The following is a 16,839-nucleotide window of genomic DNA, read 5'->3' as shown; positions in this document are numbered from 1 at the left end:
AGCAACGAAGCTTGAATGTCGATGAAAACAGACCATTTGACGATACTCTACGTCATTCAGCAACACTTCAGACCCCTCATTATGCAAATACGTCACTGAGTTTTGTAGAACTCGTTGCAGAGTGATGCCAGGTGACGACGGCAGTGAAGCAGGCAGTCTCGACAGTCAAACCCGACCTCACCAATCAATGCCAATGAAATGAATCCCCTTTCTTAAGCGAACCCGTCAGCCTGCTTGAGACTTGGCCCAAAACGAACCCCCTCAATCGCGAAACGAGTGCGAAAATAGCCCCCGTGGACCCCCGGGCTCGGGCCTCCGCGGGCTCCTTGTGGGGACCCGGTCCACACACATTTATTCATATCCCCCGACTCCGTCGGTTCGGGGCGACTCAGCTTCGAGAGCCAAGAAAGGTGACTCTGCAAGGGATTTGCCTCTGCGGATTTGCGGCGCGTGCTGATTCACCCGCGGGTCCCGTTGGCTTTATACGATTTCGCTTGTCCGCACAGGAAACTTTTCTCGGGTCCGGAGCCCCGGTCCTTTCTTGTGAACCTTATTTCTTTGCCAGACTTGACTTTGCAGATCTTTTGGATTACAGGTTTGAGGGTAGAGGCTTGTTGATGGTTCTTATACTTAAGACCTGTGCTCCCTGATCTGATCTGATTCTGAACTCGACAAGCTTCTGGACATCATATCATCTAGAACAAAAGTCTCGACCATTGATTGATCCTTGGCGCCTTCAACATGGCCCCTGAAGACGAAAAAACACCCGGAGGTCTGACCCCAGACGAAAAAGCCGACCACCACGAAGATGGTACATCGACATCAACAGCCGCTAGCGTCAAGGATGACACTGCAGTTAGCAGCTCCCATTCAGATGAAGGTCCTTCGAGGGTTATGAACCACGAGATTGAGGCTCTTGCACGACAACTCACCAGAGCTTCTACCACAGTCGGCGCCGAACTTCACGCTTTCTGTCCTCAGCCCGGAACGAGACTTGACCCCGGTTCGCCCAACTTTGATGCACGAGCATGGGTCAAGGCCTTTGTCAAACTCGACGAGTCCGAAGATGGCGCTGCGCCTCCTCGCAGTCTCGGTGTCGCCTTTCGAGACCTGAATGTCTTTGGATGGGGTACCGGTGCTGAACACCAAAAGAGTGTTGTCGATTACCCATTGGATCTTGTCAAGTCTTTGGTTGATCTCTTGAGTCCTCGAAGAAAGAGACGTGTTGATATTCTTCGCAACTTTGAGGGTGTTGTGGAAGAGGGTGAATTGCTTCTTGTGCTTGGACCTCCTGGATCTGGTTGTTCGACTCTTCTCAAGACCATTGCGGGTGAAACTGCTGGTCTTGAAGTTGACCCCCAGTCGTACATGAACTTCCGAGGTAAGAAGCAATTGGTTTTTACGCAATGATCTTTCTAACAATTGCCAAGGTATCGAAGAAAGCCACATGCGAACCTCGTTCCGCGGCGATGTCCTCTACAACGCAGAAGTCGACACCCATCTCGCCCACCTCACAGTCGGCGAGACCCTCTCCTTCGCCGCAAGCGCCCACTCCCGCCGTCACGTCCCCGGCGGTGTGACCCGTGCGCAGGCGGATACAATGATGCGCGACGTCATGATGGCCATCTTTGGTATCAGCCACACTGTCGACACACGAGTTGGTGACGATTTTGTTCGAGGTGTTAGTGGTGGCGAGAGGAAGCGTGTTAGTATTGCCGAGGCTGCTCTTACGGGTGCCAAGTTGCAGTGTTGGGATAACACTACGCGTGGATTGGACAGTGGGAATGCTATCAACTTTTGCAAGACTTTGAGGCTTCAAGCTGATCTTGTGGGAGTTGCTGGTGCTGTTGCTATCTACCAGGCACCTCAGTCAGCTTACGATGTAAGTCTACGCGAAGAAAAAATTGGTGAGTTGACTAACGAATAATAGTTGTTCGATCGCGTCACTGTCCTTTACGAGGGAAGGCAGATCTTCTTTGGCAAGATTACCGAAGCAAAGCAATACTTTGAAAGCCTCGGCTTCGAGTGTAAGTTGGCCTCCAAACCATTTTACTTTACAAAAGACTGACAAGACAGGCCCTGATCGACAAACAACTCCCGACTTTCTCACTTCAATGACCAGCCCCCAAGAGCGACGAGTAAAGCCCGGCTATGAACACACAGCCCCCCGAACCCCCGATGAATTCGCCGAACGCTGGCAAGCCAGTGAACCCCGCAAGCACCTCCTCCGCGAACTCTCAGAATACGAGCAAAACCATCCTCGTGAGGAGCGTCTGGCTGAATATCAAACTTCTCGCCGTGCGGAGCAGTTCAAGAGCCAGCGCGCCAAGTCTCCCTACACCATCTCATATGCGCACCAGGTTAGGCTCACACTTTGGCGTGGCTGGCGTAGGTTGCTTGCTGATCCTGGATTCACGATTGCTTCGCTCTTGTTTAACTTGATCATGGCTTTGGTTTTGGGAAGTATGTTTTATAACCTCAAAAATGATTCTTCGACATTCTACTATCGAGGTGGACTCATCTTTTTCTCGCTGCTTTTCAACGCTTTTGCTAGTCAGCTCGAGGTAAGCAACCAGATAATTCAAAGAATGGCTGATAATGACTGAATAACAGGTTTTGACTGTGTACGTCGAGCGTCCTGTGGTTGAAAAGCACAACCGCTACGCATTCTACCACCAGTCAACCCAGGCCATCGCCAGCTACCTCATCGACATTCCTTACAAGACGCTCAACATGTTTGTTTTCAACATCACGGTGTACTTCATGGCCCACCTACGAAGAGAAGCAGGCAACTTCTTCTTCTTCTGCCTCGCCTCGTACCTCACCACGCTGGTCATGTCAAGCATCTACCGCACGCTAGCCTGTCTCACTCGCACCTCGCACCAAGCCATGGTTCCCTCTGCGCTTCTGAGTCTCGGGTTGATGATCTACACCGGCTTCACCATCCCCACCGACTATATGCTCGGATGGTCTCGCTGGATGAACTACATCAACCCTCTAGCTTATGCGTTCGAGGCTCTCATGGCGAATGAGTTTCACAACAGAGAGTTCCCTTGTGCCCAGATGGTTCCTCGTGGCCCTGGCTACGATGATCTCCCTCCTGAGTCGAGGATTTGCGCTGTTGTGGGTGCTGAGCCTGGATCAAACGTTGTCAGCGGCGATAGGTACATCAACATGTCGTTTGACTACAGCAACGCTCACAAGTGGCGGTAAGTTTAAAACCTCTCACATAATACTCAACATTACTAATATCGCTATAGAAACGTCGGTATTCTCTGCGGTTTCCTCGTCGCCTTCTTCCTCGCCTACATCGTCTCTGCCGAATACGCCAAGCCTCCCCGGAGCAAGGGTGAAGTCCTCGTCTTCCGCAAGGGCAAGATGCCTCCTTCTCTCAAGGAGAGTAGCAAGGGTGATTCCGAAGCTCAAAAGACTGAGCGTCCTGTTGTTGCTGAAAAGGTTGCCAACAATGGATCGAGCGGCCTCGCTGCTGGTGCATCTGTCTTTCACTGGGAGGATCTCTGCTATGATATTCAGATCAAGGGTAATGAGCGACGTCTTTTGGATCATGTTGATGGTTGGGTCAAGCCTGGCATGTCCACAGCATTGATGGTATGTGAGCTCTTTGATATTAAGAACACTCAACTAACAGTTTCAGGGTGTTTCTGGCGCTGGAAAAACGACTCTTCTTGACGTCCTCGCTACCCGTGTCACCATGGGTGTCGTCAGCGGAGACACACGCATTGACGGCAAGCCAACCGACTCTTCCTTCCAACACCGTGTCGGCTACGTTCAGCAACAGGATGTCCACTTGAACACCATGACAGTCCGCGAAGCTCTCGAGTTCAGCGCCCTCCTCCGTCAATCCGCAGAAATCTCCCGTGAAGAGAAGATCAAGTACGTCGAACAGGTCATCGAAATGCTCGACATGCAGGAATTCTCCGACGCTGTCATTGGAACGCCTGGTGAGGGTCTCAACGTCGAGCAAAGGAAGCGTCTTACTATCGGCGTCGAATTGGCTGCTCGTCCACAACTGCTTGTCTTCCTTGATGAACCTACTTCGGGTCTTGACTCTCAGACTTCTTGGGCTATTTGCGATCTTATTGAAAAGTTGACTGCTAGTGGCCAAGCTGTTCTCTGCACTATTCATCAACCTTCGGCTATCCTGTTCCAGCGATTTGATAGGCTGCTTTTGCTCGCACCTGGAGGAAAGACTGTCTACTTTGGAGGTAAGTCTACTCTCAAACGAGTTTCACGCAAATTTACTAACAACTCCAGACCTCGGAATCGAATCCAAGACCCTCCTCGAGTACTTTGAACGCAACGGTGCCCCTCCCTGCCCCCCTGACGCCAACCCCGCCGAGTACATGCTTCAAATCATCAAGCCTGCTCACGATGACGAGGAGACCATCGACTGGCACCAGGTCTGGAGAGACTCCCCTGAGTTCAAGGACGTCAAGAAGGAGCTTGTGCGACTCAACTCTCTTGCATCTACCCAGCCTGAAGGTTCCTCTGCATTTGCCGACGGTGATCAGTCTCAGCACAATGAATTTGTGGCTTCCTTCATGACGCAATTCCGGGAGGTTCTTATCCGCACTTGGAAGCACTTCTGGAGGTCGCCTACCTACATCTGGTCCAAGACTAGCCTGATTGTTCTTGCTGTAAGTTGTTCACACCAACGAGAGATTTCATCACTGACAGTTGAAATAGTCCCTGTATCTCGGCTTCAGTTTCAACGCCAATAACAGTATCCAAGGTCTCCAAAACCAGCTCTTCGCCATCTTTATGTACCTCGTCCTGTTTGGAAACATCAACGAGCAAATCATGCCCATGTTTGTTCCCCAGCGCGCCCTCTACGAAGTCCGCGAGAGACCCTCCAAGATCTACCGATGGAACAGTGAGTCATTCCCCATCCTCAGATCAGAAACATCAAGCTGACTCTTGTAGCCTACATCTTGGCCAACATCCTTGTCGAAGTCGTATGGAACAGCTTCATGGCTGTCATCATGTACTTCTGCTGGTACTACCCCGTGGGCTTTGTGCAAAACACCACATCAGACGACGTCAGCATTCGTGGATTCCTCGTCTTCCTCTTCCTCCTCATGTTTATGCTCTTCACAAGCACCTTTTCTCACTTTGCCATTGTGTGGATTGAGACTGCTGAGGAAGCTGGTGTTCTCGCCTCGCTTTTGTGGATGCTTTGCATTTCTTTCTGCGGGTAAGCTGCTCCCTACCCCCTATTTTGTCGACAGTTAGTAACGTTTATGCAGTGTTGGTGTCCCTTATCAGGACATCCCCAAATTCTGGACCTTCATGTACCGCGCATCTCCTGGCACATACCTAATCAGCGGCATCATGTCAACCGCTGTGTATGGCTCCAACGTCACATGCGCCGACAACGAGGTTCTTCACATGGCGGCCCCTGCCAACTTGACTTGTGAAATCTTCATGGGTCCCTTCGTCCAGGAGGCAGGTGGATATCTTCTCAACCCTCTGTCTTCCGATACCTGCCAGTACTGCGCCCTCGCTTCGACGGAACAGTATCTGCAAAACTTCAAGATCAACTATAGCGACAGATGGTGGCACTTTGGTCTTCTTTGGGTCTACATCGCCTTCAACGTTGCTGCTACTCTCGGTCTTTACTGGTACTTCCGAGTGCCCAAGGGCGCCGGAGTCAAGCGAAAGTAAGAGAAGGTGAACAGGAGGAGAGAAGTGGTTTACATTCAATTATGCACTAATGGCCTAGATCGAGATTGATCATATTGCATATTAATTGGCTTATAGACTTTGGGTTCGGTTACAATTTACATAGACTGTCGTCCACATTTCCTTCGTGTCATAGAGGGACTGGGTAGATCTCATCTATTCATTTTATACTATCAAGACAATAAACTCGCGTTTCTTTACCCTCATCTTCGCCAATATTCATCTTGATACCTCAACCTTTTGACAATCTTGTGTACCCAGCTCGCCGATGAATAACCCTTACCAATTTGGGCTATAGTCAAATCCAGTCAGATACTCAATGTCTTTGGAGGCTAGGAACTCCTGATATGTGGGTGTTTTGACCGGGTTCTTTAGGTGCTTTGGCTCAATGACTCCTTCAAGTCCGGCACAGAATTCGAACTCTCCAAGGAAAGCAGGCCCCTCAAGGACCTCGAGAGGCAGACCAGTCAACTCCTGCATCTCCGCCAATGTGACCTGCTTAAAATCTGCCTTCTTGCCAGTGACAGCGCTCCAAGCATCTATGGCCTCACTGATGGTCATGTTGCTGTCATAAGCCAGGAGCTTGGTTCCGGCAGGCTCGTCTTCAATGAGAGCACGGACGAAAGAACCAGTGGAGTTCAGAGGGTCGATGATGGGGAACCTTGTGGTCTTGGGGCCGGGTAGAGTCACAGTGTACTCTCCAGTCTTGGTGTTGCGCTTGGGAAAGAGAAGGAGGTTGGAGCTATAAGCACCAAGGTAGATGTAAGATGCCTTGTCGGCGAGCTCAGGGACCTCTTTCTCGATGTAGTTGACAGCCTCGGCCTTGCTGTCCCAGTGGTAACAGTGAGGGTACTTGCCGCCAGACGCGACCTTCATGGGACCCAGAGCCGAGTAGATGAACTTTTCAAGGGTAGGAGTCTTGGTGGCGGCGATAGCGGCGTTCTTGACGTGCTGCAATTCCGTCTTAAAGCCCATAGCGCTGCTAGTGGGCTGGTCGTTTCCAGCGGTGAGGGCAGCTTGGTAGGGTGCCCAGAAATCTGTGTTGACAAAGATGGCCTGAACACCCTTGAAAGCAGCGATCAGAGAATCGAGGTTATCGAGATCCGCCTCGACTACCTCGGCACCGAGAGCCTTGAGGGCTTCAGCTTTCTCAGAGGTTGGTCGACGGGTAAGGCATCGGACATTCCAGCCAGGGAGGTTGAGGAAGGTCTTTGCGACTGAGGAGCCCTGATTTCCAGTAGCTCCGACGACGGCGATGGTCTTTGAAGTAGACATGATGATCACGTGAAAGTGTGTTGGTGTTGTGAAATGATTGCTGTAGAGGAATGATGGTGAAGATGATGTTGCTACTTGGGAAATGGAGATGGAGTCTTGATGAATATTTATGTTTCGTTCTGTCTCGGCCTTAAACTTCTTTTTTCCATCTTTCCAAAACATTTACTAATTCCTTCATATTCCATGTCGTGATACTCAGAATTGACTGGACTCGGTGGTAGTAAGCCAGAGCCAGTGACACAGCGTGATTCCGCATCTTGGCGGCTTACCCATTTTCTTGCTCCTGATTGGACAAAAAGGAGTAAGCCAGGTGGCGATACGAGACGGACTTCGGACTTTAGAGATGGTGTGGAGATGATCCTCGTCTTCAATGACCTCGACCTTCATCCCCTTGACCGCCCGCTAGCGAAGGTGCGACTTTAATGACAAGCAGCTCAATATGGAAGATAGAGACGGTAGTGGTTGGGCAACAAGAGATAAGCCAACGGAGTCGGTCGGGCGAACTCCCGGGGCCGAACCGCCTTCCAAGCGCCGGGTCTTGACGGAGGCTCGGCGAGAACAGAACCGGCTCGCTCAGAGGGCGTATCGTGAGTTACCCCTGCAAATTAGTGGATTGTACTCTAATATGTCATCATAGGCCAGCGGCAAAAAGAGCATCGTAAACAGCTCAAAGAGGCAGAGTCGCGCCGCTATCAAGCACGACGACCACGACCGCTGCTGAAGCGAAGCGATATTACTTCCAAGCCCACGAAGTGCTCTCATGATGCACCAAGCAGTGTTGAAGAGCCATTGAAAGCGGAGATTTCATTGATGCAGGGCACTCCGCATAGCGATATCAGCACATGTGATGGCCCCATCTCATCAGTCCAACCACATCACTCAAGTCCTCATGAAACGGGCGAGAGCAATCTCCCATCGTCCGATGCACTGATTCAAGAAGATAAGGGCGTCATTGAAGAGAACAGAAACGCACCCTCTGAGCTTCAAGATGACGACTTACAACTGATCCCGGCTCGGTATCGGCCAGGCAGGTCCAGAACCTCGCAACAAGCGACAAACACCCAGGAAGACGAATTGGTCTTACCAGACATGTACCTCAACATGCTTCGATTCGAGCAAGTAACAATTTCCCACGCCGTTTTCCAAAATGCCCTATCTATGGGCCTCGACCTACAATTCATCGCCAACTGTGGCGCTTATTGCATCTCACCATTTTACCAGCCCAGCCTCGCTTCAACTACCGATCCAACAGCGCTTTTACAACAAGGTGCTGCATCAACGGCTTCTTTCAAAAACACGAGCATTCCAATCCATCTTCGCCCAACACTAGCACAAGTCCTCATCCCACACCACGCCAGCCTGGATCTCATCCCGATTCCATTCCTCCGTGAAAGGGCGATTATGCTGTCAGCTGCAATGCCCAACACTTTTAACAGTTGGGAGCTCAAGTTTGATATATATGGAAGAGGCGGTTTGACTATTTGGAGACGGAACCAATCTGGAACAGAGAGGCGCTCTAATACCACTTATCAGCCTTGGGATATGAAGAGCTGGGAGGCTGCACCATGGTTTTTGAAGAAGTGGACCATGATTATCGGGGATGAAGAGAGCGAGTTTTACAAGCAGAGTATTGGGTGGCAGTTGATTAGAGATTTGATACTCTCGCAAGGTGATTTGCAACTTGGAAATGGGGACACTTGAAAGAGTGGGTTTTGGTCTTGGACGAGCAGTAATCGCCATGAGGATAATGTAAGATAAATATAAATAAGTTTTAGTATAATTGATAGCTAAGATGTTCTAGCTGTAAGCTAGCTGTTCTAACGGGTGATGCTTCTGCTGGGGAAAATTGCAGATTGCCTGAAGCCGTCCTCGAAAATTGGCCCCAGTAAAAGTCGTGATGGACAGATGGACACTCTTTGAATGGAGACTTTCTCGCCGACAAGAAGAACTGGAGCAGTCGGCGGATCTTTATTCCACAAATCAGACCAAGATCTCAGTGAATAGCTCCAGTGCAGCACTTACCTTGTTATACCCCGCAAAGACAGTTTTCAAACGATAAAACAAAGCCAATGAAAGCTATTCTGTGCAGTACTGCCTAGTCTCGGAAGCCATGGCGTCGGAACTATGTTCAGCTTGCAGTAAAGTAACCTTGTCGATGCTAATAGATGGCTTCCAGCATCCTCTAGACTACTACCAGGTCCATCAGTCCAAGGAACACTGCCGCCTTTGCGAAATCGTCAGCAACGCCTACAAGTCTCAAGCCTGTGTCAAGAATGAAAAGTTAAAGGTCTTCAGGGGTGACAAAGCAAAAGCCTGCAATGCGGATCATCATGGTCGACTCCTGTGGAGGATACAACAATCGGAGCCTGGGGCGCGTTGGGGCATGTTCAAAATCGACTCTCAGCATTATGGAGGCCTACATCGGCTGTCTGTGTCAGAGGGTACTATTATTCCTCTTCTCTCATAACTAGTCAGTGTGAAAACTAATTGCTGGCAGACTCGAGTATCTTTAAGAACCGAATCATCACGCACAGGGAGCTACAAGTTGCCAACTCTCCGCGAAACATGCGTCTCCTTCGTGAATGGCTTGCAGAATGTCAGCTACATCACGACGAGTGCGGGCGAGGTACATACTCTGGCAACAAATACCACGATGGCTCTTCCCCCACGACCCTCCCGTTCAGGGTCATCGACGTTGGTTTCGCTGGTGATGGGAGAGTGAGGGAAGAGAAGAAGCCACACGTCTATACGACTGATGGAAAAGAAACCGGGCGGTACATGACTCTTAGTCACTGCTGGGGAAAGGTTATCCCGCCAAGAATGACCAAGGATACTGTCGATGCCTGGCAGGTGGAACTCCCATTAGCAGATTTACCCAAGACGTTTCGAGATGCGATATGGCTCACAAGGGAATTGGGCGAGCGATTTCTCTGGATTGATTCCATCTGCATCGTCCAAGACGATCCCACTGAGCTCATGACACAGATAGGGCTCATGGGAGTGATATTTGAGGAATCCTTCTGCACTATAGCTGCGGTGGATGCAAAAGGCCCAGACGGGTCTCAGATGGTCGACTCGGGCTTGTTCGTTAGTGGGCCAGCGGTTGCCAGGACTGCCAAGTTTCAAGTGAAAACTGCTGGGACGAATAATGATGGACTTGCAGAGAGCATCATGGAACCGAGTCAGAGTTCATCACAACAAGAAGTGGATGAACTGTGCGAAGTCATTATGCAAGAAGCTTCTGATACCGCCGATCCCTTCCCCCTCCGACTCCAGTTCAAGGCATGGCACTCCCGCGGCTGGGTATTCCAGGAACGAGAACTCTCCCGTCGATGTATCTTCTTCACCGAGTACGACCTCGGCTGGAGATGCAACCGATACTGGGAGACGGAGCAGACAGGTATCCCCGAGTGCCGACGTCCCCGTGGCGAGTATACCATGGACGGCACGACAGCATACGGCGGCGTGTCTTACGATGCCGAGTACAACCTGAGGAAGACGTGGCAGAACACGGTGCAGCAGTACAGCGTCACAAAGCTGACGTACAACTCGGATAAGCACAATGCGTTGATGGGGTTTGAAGAGCGGCTGGCTACGCGCTTCGGGTACAAATTCTATCACGGCATTGTTGATTTTGGACATTGCGAGCACCTCCATTCCCAGCTGCTATGGGTTCCAGCCATTAGCCGTGGCGGGCTCAACGATATCCCATTCCCATCCTGGAGCTGGATGAATGTGAAAGGCGCGGTGAAGTGGGCTCATGATGAGTACCTCGTCTACCCAGAGATCCTGGCGCAGGTCGCGTTTGGCCACCCAAAGGCAAATGAAGCAGCCCAAGAGTTGCACATCTCTGGGGCCTTTCAGAAAATTAGAGTTGGTGCTCGGATAGGTGACATTCCTCACCATACGGAACGTGAAAGATGGGCCCCCGACCTTCATTTTGGATGGTCAGAGTTGGGCATGCATGCTGACACCAATACGCTTCTGTCATCAAATGGCGATCAGATTATCGGATGGGTAGCTCTGGATACCGATCTTGAGTCTGAGGATGTGTTTGCGTTTCCTCTACTCAAATACTTGAGGCAGGACGATGAGGAGGAGCCAATGTGTGTTGATTTCTTGACCGTATCTGGAAATGTCACAGGGCCTGATTTGAATGGTCCGGAGAAGGAAGAGCAGTGTCGTCGAGTTGGCCGAGGGCGAGTACTCAATAGTGCATTTGAATGGTTGGATGGTTGCCAGAACGGCAGTATTGTGCTGAACTGAATCGGATTAAGCCTGATCTGAAATTGGCCATATTACAAGAGATGCTGTCGGTATAGTGGATAAGATTGAAAATGGGTGCTCTTTCGTCAGTCTAGCCTCATGATATCAGCACAAAGATGGGCAAAGCTTGGCCAACAGAGCATCTTTATTGCAAGGATCAAGCTGTTGCATCCACTTTCCATCATCGGTTACCTATCTTATGTGACGCGTGGATTAAACTCGGTATGAGTCAATTGTGCCAAATCGACACGAAAACTAATCATATAGTGATAACGTAGGCCAAAAGAAGAAACCGGTTTGTACAACAGAGAGGAGTTGTGTAGTGCGTTGACGGAAACTGCGACGAAATTGGGTATAGTGCTGATAATCAGGACGGATGACAGCTTTAGCCTCTGCAGGCGACTGAAACTGCGGCCTATTCAGGAATAGCATCGTGGATCCCAGCATAGGGTCTGACATCCACTAACAGGAAGTGATCTAGGATGACTGTGTAGAACTCAAGTATAAGAGCTCCCCGAATCGCCCTCAATTCTCCTCTTCTCTCTGAATTGTTAACAAACAGAAGCTTCCCTTCATCGCAATCAGTAAAAACCAAAATCCCTTTACCCAACTGCAACACCCTCGCCTCCTGTACAACACGATGGAGCGCGCTATGCCCCTCGAAGAACGCCTGGCCTTGCGGCAGGAACTCCTGGATGCCAACGATCAGTTCGTGCTCGACCTTCCAAAGGTGGAATTACACGTCCATATCGAAGGCACCTTGACTCCTGAGCTGAGGTGGAATCTCGCTCAGAGAAACAATCAGACCCTGAAGCTTGAGCGGACTGGTACCGTGTACACCAGTCTTGAGCAGCTCAAGGCGTCGTACAACATCATCCCAGCCCGCGAAGGCCACTCCGTCGACAACGCTGAAGAGACTTTTACCTTCTTCGAGGCTTACTATGGAGGGTTTGAAGTCCTAGTCACTGAGCGAGACTTTTACGACTTGGCCATGAGCTACTTTGAGCATGCTGCCTCGATGAACGTTCGCTACTGTGAGCCATTCTTTGATCCTCAGGGCCACACTCGCCATGGTGTCTCCTGGGATACCATGATGGGGGGATTTCGAGCAGCTCAGGAGGAGGCAGAAAAGCGCTTAGGCGTAAGTGAGAGGCTCATCATCATTTTGCACATATGCTGACCTCGAGAGTAGATCAAGTCTAGGTGGATCATGTGTTTCCTGCGCGATCTATCGCCCGAGTCGGCTATGGAGCACTTTAAAGCTGCTCTTCCCTACCGAGACATGGTTATTGGCATTGGCCTTGACTCAAACGAAGACAACCGTCCTCCTTCTTTGTTCTCAGAGGTCTTTACCCTGGCCAAGCAGGCCGGCTTTCACCTCACTGCACACTGCGATGTTGGTCAAAAGGACACTCACGAGCATATTCGCCAAGTTGCGGCGGAAGTTGGGGGTTCAGGCGCGGAACGCATAGATCACGGCCTGAATGCTGTTCAAGACGAGGGTCTTGTGAATCTCATCAAGGAGAAGGGCATCGGCATGACGATCACTCCATGGGGCTATCTCCGCCACGAGCCAGTCGATGAGATCTTTCCGAGAATACGCACCCTTTATCACGCGGGGATTCCGATTGCGATTTCGAGCGACGATCCTGCGTACATGGAGGATTGCTGGATCCTACACGACTTGCTACTGGCCAAGAAGATGTGCGGCTTTAGTAATCAGGACATGGTAACTTTGACGGGACATGCTATTGATATGTGCTGGGCGACCGAGACGTGCAAGAAGGAGATTAGGAATGAGCTGGAGGCTGTAGCAGCTAGATACCTGGGCTAGACGTATTTTTGTGGGATCCCTCAAGATAGATTAGAGTCTAAAAACGCTATAGTGTGCAAGGTCCATATGATTGTGCGTGCGTCAGTGTATTGCTACCACTATTGGGCAAACTATGCCAACATTATGGTGCGTCCGTTCATGCTAGTAGTGAGAGGGTCATATGGCACATCGCTGTCCCAGACAAAACGCAGTGTCTCGAGCGCGTTACTGAAATGCCGACATCCAACGGCCTCCAGGGCAATGTTGAGACGCTTTTCCACCCACGCTCTGTCATCCAGTGCCTCATTACCCAAAGTTACCCCGATCTGGAAGATGGGCCACAGCAATGAGTAGCTCCAAGACGAAGCCGGTGGGATGAGCCCCGCGTGATAAAGAACCTGACTTGTCAGATCTGCTGCACCCGAGGAGTTGGTGGATGGGAATAGTCGTCCGAGGTACGCCATGATGCCGAGACACCAAACTTTAACCATGTGCTTCCGTGGGCCAGAAGTTTCCCCAGGCCATTCCCACGCCGCCAGACGGCGTTTTATGCAATCAACCTCCTCCAAAGGCTCCTCGCTTGGACTCGCCACGCCCACTTGGGCCTTGTAAAGCATAGTAATGTCTGCGAGTATCTCAAACAGATCGATTGGGCACGGGAAAACATCATAGCTCCATTGCCTCTGTCCATGATTCGAGCAGCGTCCGAGAGCCGTCTTTAGTTCTGCGGCGGATAAATTTGGTAGTCGGGCAGAGGTTGTAGATGCCATCATGTCGAGCCTAAAGCCTTGTCAGAAGAGAATTCCTGCTGCGAGGATAGAAAACTCACCACGCAAGCCGCTGCTCAAAGTAGTGCTTGTTTGATGCGTGGTCATAATTCTGGGCCCGAACGATGACGACTGCAGCTTTTAGATGCGTCTCAAACTCGAGACAATCTCCAGAACACATCTAGATCTTGGTGAGGCAAGATCTCGACAGAACGTGTATGTAGCTTACGTCAAGCTGTGCCAGCATCAACATGCTGGCTAGTATGCTTTGATCTGTTGCTGAGCATGGATCTCGGAGCATCTCCCCCAAGAGATGCGTAGCATGGACGCGCAGATACAGGCTTTTCTTCTCGAGGTCTTTATCTGAGGTTCGAGCCGCAAGGTGACAAGATGCCGACGCAGCGATGGCATAGCGTATAGGAGGCACAGTGTCTATAAGTGGAAGCACATAACGAAACATTGGATTGTCGCTGGGTCCAGTTCCCAAATAAAAGATGCTGCTGAGGTCTTGGATGTCTGTGTGAACACCGAGGTTAGTCGTGACATTCGATGGCTAAGAGGGTGTCTTGCAATGTTTAACTAGACTCTCCAACTCATCATCTCCAACAGATGTTATGGCACCGAGATGCGAGTCGTTAGAGTTGTGTCCAAGCCCCCTCTCGATCATGTCCCTCGATCCAGTTGATAGGGGAACATTCCCCCGTTTAGGTCTGTGCTTTGAGGACTTTGCCGAGCTGTCGCAAACTGGTATAGACTTTCCCGCAAGCTTCCCCCTCGACGCAACGCCAGGCCATCTTGTAATGTATCCTTCGCACTCGACTCCTCGGCGCCGACAGCTTAGACAGGCTGGTAGTGTTCGATCACATTTGCGGCCTCTTCGGCGACACCCTTTGCAAGCGGTGGCGTGATGTGCAACCTGACTCATTATTTCAGCCGTAGGTAGTGGAAGTTGTTTCTGAGGGTAAGAGGATATATCCAAGTTACTTCAGCTTGTGTAGTCGACGTTTGAGTCAGACTTGAATTGGTGGGGTCGCCATGGATCTGGGGGATCACATGACCTTTTCGGTTGTCGGTAAAGCTAGGCTAGATTCGAGGTCAAGGATGAGGTCGAGATGCTACATGAGCCTTTGCCATTGAGAGCAACTGCAACGCCGACATGATGGCTTCCGATCTGTATAAAACAGGTATTCAACACTTGCTAGTTACTTAAGATGATAGCCGGACTGTCAAGTTAGTGGCACGGCTGGGCCCATGCTTTGATGATCTGTCCTTTCGAGGAAGAAAGAGTTCTAATTAATATTCTAGACCCTTGGCAATAAACAAGTCACACAAATTATCAGCGACTATTTTATCAAAAATACAGGGCGCTTGCTGTGTGTGGCGTTTTGACTTTCATTATTAATCTGGCCCGACCCACATTATTTCTTTAGGAAGATCTCATCTCAGCTCAGCTCAGACTTCACTCATCGTCCAACATCAACATCATGATCACAAACGGAGAAAAGTACGCCTGCGAGAGTTGCATTCGCGGCCATCGTGTCGCTCAGTGTCAACATACGGGTAACTACATCATCTATGGCTTTTCAAGACTGATACTGACGCATTCAGATCGCCCGCTCCAACATGTCGGAAAAAAGGGCCGTCCGGTATCGCAGTGCAATCACTGTCGCACTCTTCGAACCTCGAGATCAGTTCATACCAAGTGCAAGTGCGGCTCAACTTCTCGTCAGGTCACCCTCAAGCTGTTCGGTGAAGGTATGTATCCGTGCTACATTCACTCAAGAACCCCGGCTGATCGCGTATTCACAGAGCGATGCCTTTGCCGTGAGGGAGGCGACTGCACGTGCGCGTACAAGACTGGCCAGAAGCATTGCGGGTCATCTACTTCCTCACCCTCAGTAATTTCCGGCGAAAAAAGTCCCGAGATACCTGAGACGGCCGGCATCAGTCCTCATCTAGCGTACGCAACACCGTTTATGACGATAGGTGAGGATAGTCGTGGTAGCGAATCCTCTTATGCCCTCAGCAGTCATCCAGAATACGCAACACCGTTTATGGCGATGGATCCGGATGTTCCTGTTCGCGCCGGCACACAGCCTGGATTCATCCCTGATCACCTGAACGGCGAACATACCCCGCCAGTCAGCTTTACCCCGAGCGAACCTGTCCATGAGAAGGACCCCCGGGCGCCACCCGACAATGTCACCCATCTCACCACATCTCAAACACCAGATTGGCTCGGGGATTTGGATTCAGTTCTGGGGCCAATGCCAGACGAACCGGCGAAATTCCTTATGCCGGAATTCGATGATCCATTAGTATCAATGGACCCTTCCCATCTGGCTCAAGTCTGGGACGATCTGACACTACCCGAACAGCCCGAGAATCTAGATGAGGTTCTTGCACTTGGCACAGACTTGCCCTCGATTCCTTTTGAACATGAGGACCATCTAGAGAGTTTTGAGTACGGATCATGAGCCCGTATCTTAGCCGTCAATGGAGCGAACGATAAACAGGGGGCGGGGAAGCCTCGCATGGAGTGGGAGACGAGTCTCGAGCGGGCTTTATGGTCCCCTCTCTGGGATGCTCTCTGTATTTGCCAAGAAGAATAACATGTTAATTAGTAAACTGCCCAAGACTGGTTGGTGGAAATCTCTCCTCCCCTTCACTTCAGGGCCCAGGCCTACGTCTAGCTCCTTGCATACGATCCAGGGGTAACTCTTGTCTGTCGTCATTTACTATAATCTCACCGAGAATTCATCCTGATTCTGGGGCTCCGTCAAATTTGCCGACATGTACTCCATCAACTATTGTCCCGACACCGGCGCGGTCCGCGGAGACCCGAGCGATTTGTGCGTCCTCTCCGCATCTCCGAACGCCTCCTGCAAGGTTTGCATGCGGAGTTCTGTTTGCGGCATTTGTGCGATCGCTTGGTAAGGCCCGCGGGTGCCACCTAAGCTTGTGTCACTTCGTATACGAGCATGGGTACTGTAGTTATCTATGGGTACCCGAGGC

The 16,839-nt window shown here is 50.7% G+C and overlaps 7 protein-coding genes across 7 annotated transcripts; 5 read left to right on the top strand and 2 right to left on the bottom strand.

The window, feature by feature from the left end:
* Nucleotides 1–741: 741 nt before the first annotated feature.
* NECHADRAFT_37125 (uncharacterized protein) lies at nt 742–5,685 on the top strand (the record flags this gene model as incomplete). The annotated part of the gene is made up of 12 exons (XM_003042997.1): nt 742–1,381; nt 1,431–1,882; nt 1,931–2,027; nt 2,077–2,463; nt 2,512–2,564; nt 2,614–3,209; nt 3,261–3,553; nt 3,732–4,226; nt 4,276–4,658; nt 4,708–4,894; nt 4,945–5,215; nt 5,268–5,685. 12 exons carry the CDS (start codon nt 742–744, stop codon nt 5,683–5,685), a joined length of 4,272 nt encoding a protein of 1,423 aa, XP_003043043.1.
* Nucleotides 5,686–5,982: 297 nt separating this feature from the next.
* NECHADRAFT_78487 (uncharacterized protein) lies at nt 5,983–6,978 on the bottom strand (the record flags this gene model as incomplete). The annotated part of the gene is made up of 1 exon (XM_003042901.1): nt 5,983–6,978. The coding sequence occupies one exon, from the start codon at nt 6,976–6,978 to the stop codon at nt 5,983–5,985; it is 996 nt and encodes a 331-aa protein (XP_003042947.1).
* Nucleotides 6,979–7,417: 439 nt separating this feature from the next.
* NECHADRAFT_37081 (uncharacterized protein) lies at nt 7,418–8,679 on the top strand (the record flags this gene model as incomplete). Its single annotated transcript, XM_003042996.1, has 3 exons — nt 7,418–7,565; nt 7,616–7,822; nt 8,030–8,679. The coding sequence occupies 3 exons, from the start codon at nt 7,418–7,420 to the stop codon at nt 8,677–8,679; spliced, it is 1,005 nt and encodes a 334-aa protein (XP_003043042.1).
* A 409-nt stretch (nt 8,680–9,088) lies between these two features.
* NECHADRAFT_78485 (uncharacterized protein) lies at nt 9,089–11,244 on the top strand (the record flags this gene model as incomplete). Its single annotated transcript, XM_003042995.1, has 2 exons — nt 9,089–9,419; nt 9,476–11,244. The coding sequence occupies 2 exons, from the start codon at nt 9,089–9,091 to the stop codon at nt 11,242–11,244; spliced, it is 2,100 nt and encodes a 699-aa protein (XP_003043041.1).
* A 640-nt stretch (nt 11,245–11,884) lies between these two features.
* Nucleotides 11,885–13,078, top strand: NECHADRAFT_78484 (uncharacterized protein; the record flags this gene model as incomplete). The annotated part of the gene is made up of 2 exons (XM_003042994.1): nt 11,885–12,385; nt 12,437–13,078. The coding sequence occupies 2 exons, from the start codon at nt 11,885–11,887 to the stop codon at nt 13,076–13,078; spliced, it is 1,143 nt and encodes a 380-aa protein (XP_003043040.1).
* Nucleotides 13,079–13,188: 110 nt separating this feature from the next.
* On the bottom strand, nt 13,189–14,749 carry NECHADRAFT_37047 (uncharacterized protein; the record flags this gene model as incomplete). Its single annotated transcript, XM_003042900.1, has 4 exons — nt 13,189–13,837; nt 13,887–14,005; nt 14,054–14,340; nt 14,446–14,749. The coding sequence occupies 4 exons, from the start codon at nt 14,747–14,749 to the stop codon at nt 13,189–13,191; spliced, it is 1,359 nt and encodes a 452-aa protein (XP_003042946.1).
* A 559-nt stretch (nt 14,750–15,308) lies between these two features.
* Nucleotides 15,309–16,301, top strand: NECHADRAFT_78482 (uncharacterized protein; the record flags this gene model as incomplete). Its single annotated transcript, XM_003042993.1, has 2 exons — nt 15,309–15,579; nt 15,634–16,301. 2 exons carry the CDS (start codon nt 15,309–15,311, stop codon nt 16,299–16,301), a joined length of 939 nt encoding a protein of 312 aa, XP_003043039.1.
* Between the last annotated feature and the right edge of the window lie 538 nt (nt 16,302–16,839).

This window comes from Fusarium vanettenii (assembly GCF_000151355.1).
Source record: "Fusarium vanettenii 77-13-4 chromosome 3 genomic scaffold NECHAsca_31_chr3_5_0, whole genome shotgun sequence".
Classification (NCBI taxonomy): domain Eukaryota; kingdom Fungi; phylum Ascomycota; class Sordariomycetes; order Hypocreales; family Nectriaceae; genus Fusarium; species Fusarium vanettenii.
This window is presented reverse-complemented; position numbering and strand designations above follow the sequence as displayed.